This window comes from Pinus tabuliformis, chromosome 7, assembly GCF_031772625.1.
Source record: "Pinus tabuliformis cultivar Carrire ecotype Pingquan chromosome 7, CPIR1, whole genome shotgun sequence".
Lineage (NCBI taxonomy): Eukaryota > Viridiplantae > Streptophyta > Pinopsida > Pinales > Pinaceae > Pinus > Pinus tabuliformis.
In genome coordinates, this window is record NC_142293.1 from 1222443546 (window position 1) to 1222451921 (window position 8376).

Genomic DNA, 8376 nt, shown 5'->3' on the forward strand with positions numbered 1-8376 from the left:
AGACATTGGCTTTAAATTTTGCAGAAGACCTTGTTGTCAAAAATGATTTGCATTCTATTGGATTCATTGTAGTTTATAATGATTCTAAGAACTCCAAGGATGTGGGTAACAAGACTCAAGACTCCTCAACCAAAACTAAGAAAACAAATTCTTTCAAAATGGAATGATTATCTAAGTCCTTGAAGATGCTAACAAATGGAGTATCTGAAATAAATAGAATATCGATTGAGCAATATTCCAATAGAAAGTCTTCAAATTCATTTTCTCTTAGATGAAATGAAAAACATAAAGCAACCAAATCTTCATGGAGCTTAAATGTTGTGTTTAATGTTGAAATTTTGAGCATGGAAAACTATTGCACCTTCCATCAGGAAAGGCATTTAGAGGATACATTCTGACAGTGGAATCACAACATGAATTCTATGAAAACCCACATTTTTGATACCTTATTAACATATGAGGAGTATGAGCAGACTAAACAGATAAATGAACCTACTGCGGCAGACAAAAATACAAGTGCGGGACAATTATTTAATGCATTTGACATCATATTGAATGCTATTAAGAAAATTGTTGAAGAGCCACCAATATGTGAAGCTCATCCTCAATCTACAACTGGTCGATATAACCTGAGCATAAAAGGGCCAATTTCCAACTAGGAGTTGAAGAATTAACTATTAAGGAATATTATACCACCAACTCAACCTGATCAAAGTACATAGAACAAGTCTAGATGTGCTTCAACTTCTAAGAAAGCTTCCATAAGTAAAAAGGACAACCCACCACTCTAAATTTTTCTCACAAATTTATACCTCCAAATGCTTCATTGCTACCTATTAGAAATGAAAGTATTGATTATAACATCATTGGATATATGAATAGAGCTTGTGCCAATATTTCAATTTATGATCTCACTACTGATAGTAGGCCAACATGAGCTTATTTTCTAAGAATTCTAATCACATCCTCCGCCATGTGAAAAGTCTCTGCTTCTCAAGATACGTCTAATAAGTCTCGTGGTATTCTCTAATCTGTGGTTACTGTTGTAAATTTAAACACTAACACTCTCTATCCCTTTTTCTCTTAATGTTTGAAATACTTAATTATAATTTCCATGTTTGTTTGGTAGATTCCGGTGCATCTCCAAATGTAATGCCTCTATCTGTAGCTAATGAAATCAATTCTAAATGGGATAAATTGATGCATAGATCATGGAGCTAGACAAATCACTAGTCCAGAAAATCGGTGAACTCAATAATGTTATCATTCGCTTGTCATCAAACCATAGAGTACACCAATGCATCAATATTTTTACTTTAGACATTCTTGGAGCCTATGGTTTACTTCTAAGTAGAGATTGGTTTAGTAAGCTATACATATATTTATCGATGGAATGAAACCTTTATGGCTTCCATATAAGGTTAGAAACAACCAGATTCAAGTAGAAAGACAGACTTATATGAAGAAAAATGTGACACAACTTGAAGGACATAATGAGTGAGTCAGCTTTGCTTGCATTATTTTTGGAAATTTCTTTTTAGAGATTGATCATTGACGTTATCAATCACAACCATCACTCATCCCACCAAATACATAGTTGGAGCTCCTTCCTTCAACTTGTGAAAATGAATCTCGTAATATATATGTATGTATTAGTAGTAATGAAGGTACTAGCTTAGTAGCTAATAATTTTTGGACTTTGTATTTCGATGGATCTAAGACTCAAGATGGCTCAAGAGTTGGTTGTATTGTTATTTTCCCACATAACAAAAGGTATATTGAGTTTGAGTGCAAGAACAATACTGCAGAATACGAAGCACTTGTTTTGGGATTAGAGAAAGCCATTGACCTCAGGCTAGAGGAAGTTAAGGTAATTGGTGATTTGGAGATTGTCACTCATTATGAACAGAAAACTATGCATTGTGTATCAAAAAATATGAGAAACTACCAGCAAGTGGTATGGTGACTTATTTATCATTTTAATGGATTTAATATTATTTTTGTTCCTAGAATTAGAAATGTTGTCGCAGACATATTGGCCAATCCAGCTACTAGGATGTCATCTTTAAGTGATATTCTTTCTATATATATTATCTATATACCATATGTGTCTGGTAATGTGACTACCATGTTTTCAATGATGACTAGCAGATACTATATTTTATGGAAAATACATACGGGTTTAAAGATGTGTCCATTGATGAACATGAGCATGATAAGGCTTTGTAGGGAGAAGGTGAAGCATAAAAATGAAACAATATGCCTAAAGGTGTGGTGTCTCTAGAAAAACTTTATGACCTGCAAAAGCATTTCAGAGGACCAGTTAACACAAAGACTCAAAGCTCAAAGTTATCATATGAACAAGTAAACTTGGGAACCCACAATGATCTGAAGTATGTAAACCTTGGTACATGTTATTCTCGACAAGAACAACATACATTCATTCATCTTTTCAAGAAATACCATGATGTGTTTTCATGAAAATATGATGATTTAAAGACATATGATATGTGTATCATCCAACATGTCATTCCCATTAAAGAAGGGGCAAAGTCATCTCAATAAAATATGAGGAAAATTCATCAAACGTTTGAGCCCCTCATCCAAAAGGAGTTAAGGATGTTCTTGGATGCTTAAATGATGTTCAAAGTAAGATATTCTACTTAGGTATCAAACATGGTCCCTATGAGGAAAATTACTGGTGAAATATGTTTATGTGTCGATTTTTGTAATATTAACCTGGCATCAAACAAGGATAATTACCTAGTGTCATCTATGGAACAAATACTCAAAATAGTGTTTGGGTTAGAGATGTCATCACTACTACATGGATTTTCTAAATATAATAAGGTGCTAGTAGCAGAACTAGACTATCTAAATATAACCTTTAGAATAGAGCAGGGAACTTTTTCATTCAAGACCATGTTATTTGTACCTATTAACATATTTTCTACTTTGCAAAGGGCTGTGGACATCCCCTTCCATGGTTTAATTGGACAAAACATAGTAGATTATTTGGATGATGTAAGCATATCTTCAAAGAAGAGATCAAATCATGTGCATAATCTGAAGTAGATGCTCCAGTGATGTCATAAGTATGGGATTTATTTAAATCCCAAAAATAGCATCTTTGGTGTGTCAGAATGTACTCTCTTAGGACAAATAATTGCTAAAATTGGAATCAATATTGTTCTAAAAAAGATCAAAACTGTAGCTCAAATCTGTTTCCCTATGAACAAGAAATATATGCAGTCTTTCTTGGGGAATATTAACTTCCCACATAAGTTCATCTATGATTACGCTCAAATAATCAATTAAGAAATAAGCAATCTACAAATTGGATAAAAGGGAGAAGTATTATTTTTCCCGTATTAAGCAAGTTATGGTTGATGTTCCTATGCTATATAGTCTAAATTATCGCAAGGAATTATTGTTATATATCTTCACTTCTAATGCATCTATCATGGCCACATTTACACAAAAGGATAATGAAAGAAACAAATGACCTATATCTTTTTTTAGTGCTACTTTACAAGGGTCAGAGTTGAACTACACTATATTTTAATAAATAGGCCTATGTATTTTTTTTTCCCATAAGGAAAAAGTCGTAATTTCTATTAAAAGAGAGAAATTACATTTTGTAGATGTTGGTCGCATATTCGTTGTGGCCATAGGCCAGTCAAGTTATCAAAAAAGATCCTGTATGATCTGGATCTCCACGCCAGGAGTCATGTAGATCTGCTAAAAAAACAAAAAATTAGAATCAAAATTGTTCTACGCAGAGAGCCCTGTTATAGATAGATACTGTATATAGACTGTACAATCATGAAAACATGTATCAAAAATGAACATATCAGCTGTGACTAATTATGTACGGGTCGGGGACCCGTTTCTATTAAGATCCATATAAGGCCTGTGATAGTATTGATGGAAGGTTCCATCAATCTCCTCCTGTATCAGCCATTGATCTAGATGGCTGTGCGCTGCTTCTTTGGAAAGTTGGTCAGCTTCAACCTGTAAATATGGCGACAGAAAAAAGATTCAAAAGATGTGATCAGTCTTTTGGCTTCGTCAAGAATATGTCTCAGAGAGAAAGCAAAACAATTAGATGCAGAATTCAGCCAATTGCAAACAATCTGCGAATCTCCAAATAGTTGAAGGTGTCTGCAATGATTTTGGATAGCAAAATGTATGATGTGTTTTGCGGTGCTTAATTCTGCGAAGTTATTGGTACCATTTTGTAGCTTAATCTGAATCTTATAGCAATGGGATTCATTTATATACAATACTGCTCCTCCACCGCATCCCTCATCCTGAGCAGAGCCATCAAAAAAGGCCCAGGGCTTTGATTTATCAATGGTAATAGGAACAAGAGAACGTGTTGGCGCAGTGCGGTCTATCTCAGGTAGCATATTATAATCGGCAATGGTGTGACTCAGAATTGTCGGCCAATGGGGAGCCTTGTTGTTAAATATGATCTGATTCCGAGCTATCCAGATAGCCCAGCATGCGAGGAGGGGAATGTTATTGGGCTTGCCTGAGTGTTCTTTTTGCCAATTGTTCCAGGCATCCAGAATGTTAGTCCCTTGCCAAGCTTTGAGGGATGGGATATAAGATGATATACTGTGCCAGAAATCTCTAGTGACAGAGCAGTGAATGAATAGATGATCAGTGCTCTCCTCCTCGCAACAACAAAGATGACATCTGAAGGGTCCGTTGAAAGATCGTTTCAGGAGGTTTTTTCCAGTTGGAATTTTATCAAAAATGATGTTCCACATCAATAAACGACAACGAGGGGCGGCCTGGAGTTTCCATATCGATTTCCAGTGTGGTAGGATGTCAGGAGGCTTATGTGGTTCCATTAACTTCAGGTATCCCATTTTAGGAGAGTAAAGACCGTGTTTGGCAATGGCCCATATGAGCTCGTCCGGTCCTTCAGTCAATCTGATATTTGCCTGTGTGAGAGCATCTGTAAAATTACTCCATTCTAACTGCCATTGTTCAGGGATACCCAGGGCCGCCGCAGGGGTCCAAGCCTGTTGAAGGAAAGTAGAGTTTGTACTGTCACCGATATGATTAATGTGAGTAATGTTCCTGTTATGAAGATGTCTGATAAGGCCTTCCGAAAGTCTGTGCATGTTGCCACAACCTACCCATGGGTCCATGCCAATTCTTACATCTTGTCCACTCTTAATGCGCCAGGTAATGCCGTCCCGCAGGAGGGGGAGGGATAGTAAAACAACCTTCCAAATATTATAGATATTGTGTCCCACGTTATGTTGCTGTCGGAACCAGTCCATTAGGTGTGAGGGCCAGATGTATTTTGCTTGGGCAACTCTCGACCAAAGGCTGTCTATGGTCAGTAGTTGCCAGCCAAGCTTTGCAGCTAATGCTTTTGCAAATAGATCTAGCCTTTTAATGCCCCAGCCTCCCCAACTTTTTGGTCTGGCAATGGTATCCCATTTCACCCATGCAAATACTTTCCCTGGCTGATGACCATTCCATAGAAATCTGGTACAGATGCTCTGTAGTCTGTTTAAGACACCTCGGGGTATCCAGGCCAGTGTCATCCAATAGACTGGCGTAGCTTCAATGACTGCTTTGATAAGGATCAGACGACCTACTCTAGAGAGATATTTGTGGTACCAAATTTGGAGTCTTTTCTCCACCTTTGCGAGAAGCCATGTCCAGTCCACAATTTTGTAGCCAAGAGGTTTTAACCTGTACCCCAGGTATTTGATGCCATCAGCGAGCGAGGATGATGTGAAGGGGAAGCGCTGGGTGGCATATGCAAGTTCATGACGAGTAACACCAACAGACGTGATAGTAGATTTGTTGTCATTTACCATCATCCCCGTAGCCTGCTGAAACAGGAGGAAATTATTGTGTAGAGTAGTGACATCGCCAATGCCTCCATTTAGAAAAATGAGAATATCATCCACAAACAATAAATGGGTGAGGTGAAAATTGCCAGAGATGTTAATGCCTGTAATCTGATGCCTATCTCTGGAGGCTATGATTAGCCTGCTCAGCCCTTCGATGACAAGAAGGAATAGAAGGGGGGAAGGGGGCAGCCCTGTCTGAGCCCTCTTTCCGAAGTAAAAAAGGATGTGGCCTCCCCGTTTAGAAGAACGTTGTAAGCAACATCTGAAATACAACTCATGACCCATTTGATGTAGGTAAAGGGGAAGCCTAGGTGAGTCAAGAGCATTCTGATGTATAACCAATTTACTCTATCAAAAGCTTTGGAAAGGTCAACCTTGAGGATCATACCTTTTTGTTTTTTAATGTGGAGGGTATGGAGGAGTTCCTGAGCAGTGGCTATGGCTTCATGAATCTGCCGATGGTCAAGGAAGGCAAATTGTTCAGAAGAAATGTGGCGAGATAAAAGAGGCTTCAGGCGGTTTGCAATGATTTTGGCAATGATCTTGTAGAGACAATTGCAAAGAGATATGGGTTTGAACTCATCGAAAGATGTAGGGTGGTCGGTTTTAGGAATGAGGGCGATGAAAGTAGATTTGATAGCCGTGGAGATCCTACCCGATTGCCTGCTCTGTTCGACGATCTTCAGGAGATCGTCTGCCAATATGTCGAAAAAGGCTATGAAGAATTCGATGGTCCAACCATCAAGTCCGGGGCTTTTATCCTTCTTAAACCATTTGATGGTCGATTCTAGCTCATCCATGGTCACCTCCTTGGTAAGATCCTCATGGTCCTCAGGGGAGACAAATCTGGGGAATTTTTCTGCCACCCTCATTATTTCAAGAATGTTGGCCACCCAGGGAGCCTTGTATATGCTTCTGAAATGGTCGGTAGCGAGCTTGGCAAGGTGCCTCTGAGATGTAACGATATGATTCTGGGCATCCACTAATTCCCAAATAGTGTTAATAGCCTTCCTCCCGTTGGAAAAATTGTGATAAAATTTAGTGTTGTTATCCCCTTCTGTGAGCCATATAGCTCTGCTCCGTAGTCGCCAGCTTTCCTCTCTGTCCTTCAGGATCTGTGATCGCTTTGCAATGTGGGACATGTATAGATCTTTCCTTTCCTGTGTAGGAAATATGCCACCATCCTCGTTTTCATGTGATGCAATGATACTTTCTGCCTCCCTCAAAATATGATCATCCCGGAGTCTCTTCTGATGGGCCCAAAGCTTTGAGCACCTTTTGAGCTCCGTTATTTTCCTGATGAAACCTTCAGTGAAGTTTTCATCCTCTCTGATAGGGTTCCTCTGCCAATACTCGGTTACCATCTGAATGTAGGAGGGGTCCTTGAGCCAGGAGGAGTTAAATTTGAAGGGGCTTTTAATTTTGTTGTAGATATCAAAAATCTCCAAAAAGATTGGGCGATGGTCTGATATACCTCCAGAGCCCACCCATTGTCTTATACGGGCAATCCTGTTGTGGAGGGATTCTTTGATAAGAAATCTGTCAAGTCTCCTAGCTAGACTCTGCTCGCCACTTCGATTGTTAGACCAAGTGTGTTGTAATTTTGCCATGGGTGTGTCTATCCAATGGTGCTCATTCAATAGAGTGGATATAGTTTCCGAGAAGGGGTCAATCCGGGCTGCATGTCCCCATGATTCACAGAAACCCATGGTAAAATTTAAATCTCCTCCAAGTATGATATTATCCTGTTGAAATAATACTGAATTCAGTAAAGAATCCCAGTAGGCAGCCCTATCTGAGCAAGGACCGTATACATTGATGAGCCGAAGATCTGATTCCATAGAAAGAACATAGGCATCTATACCAATATACCCTCTGCCACCCCAAGTATTCTTGATGCTCAGCGCTCTATTATTGATCCCAATCGCCAGGCCGCCAGATCGCCCGGAGGCATCCAGAGCGTGAAAGGTCCAGTAGGGCAGCCAGGCCTGAAGGGTGGGAATAAGGGTGTCTGCAGGACAGAGGGTTTCTTGTAGAAAAATAATATCCGATTGAGAGAGGGAAAGAAGTCTCTTGAGGGCTAGTTTTTTGGGTAAACTAGCTAACCCTCTGCAATTAAAGGATAGTATCTTCATGTCGGATGAGTAGCAGGGCCATTCAACGCTCTAAGGGCCCTAAAAATGGTCTGCTGTCGTCCAATAGCGACTTCAGCATCAGCAGTGTGCCTGGCTTTCGAAATGCGAGATGGTCGCCCACGAGAGAGTTTATGAGAGGTAGGCGCAGTATCAAGGTCCAGACCGATGGCATCTGGGCCGCTACCTCTATTCCGGGGACGGAGGGAGTATCTGGGAGGTGCAGGGGGAGAGGGGAGCGTAAGCGGTTCCATCAGCTGCGAGGGTATGGATGGCTGGCACGGCGAAGCGCTGGGAGAGGGAGCCGGGATGGAGCAGATGAGAGAGGAGGGAGGTGCAGGTGCAGGGGAGGGAGACTG

The 8376-nt window shown here is 39.9% G+C and overlaps 1 protein-coding gene across 1 annotated transcript; it reads right to left on the bottom strand.

Moving 5' to 3' along the window:
* Window positions 1-3968: 3968 nt before the first annotated feature.
* On the bottom strand, window positions 3969-8020 carry LOC149251792 (uncharacterized). The gene is made up of 2 exons (XM_089453991.1): window positions 6274-8020; window positions 3969-5911 (listed from the first exon to the last, which is right to left on the bottom strand). Exons 1-2 carry the CDS (start codon window positions 8018-8020, stop codon window positions 3969-3971), a joined length of 3690 nt encoding a protein of 1229 aa, XP_089310117.1.
* Window positions 8021-8376: the final 356 nt, after the last annotated feature.

Coding starts and splice junctions, on each gene's coding strand:
- LOC149251792 (XM_089453991.1), bottom strand. CDS start 8,020: ATGAAGATACTATCCTTTAATTGCAGAGGGTTAGCTAGTTTACCCAAA. Junction 5,912..6,273: donor CCACATTAAAAAACAAAAAG/GTATGATCCTCA, acceptor TTCTAAATGGAG/GCATTGGCGATGTCACTACT.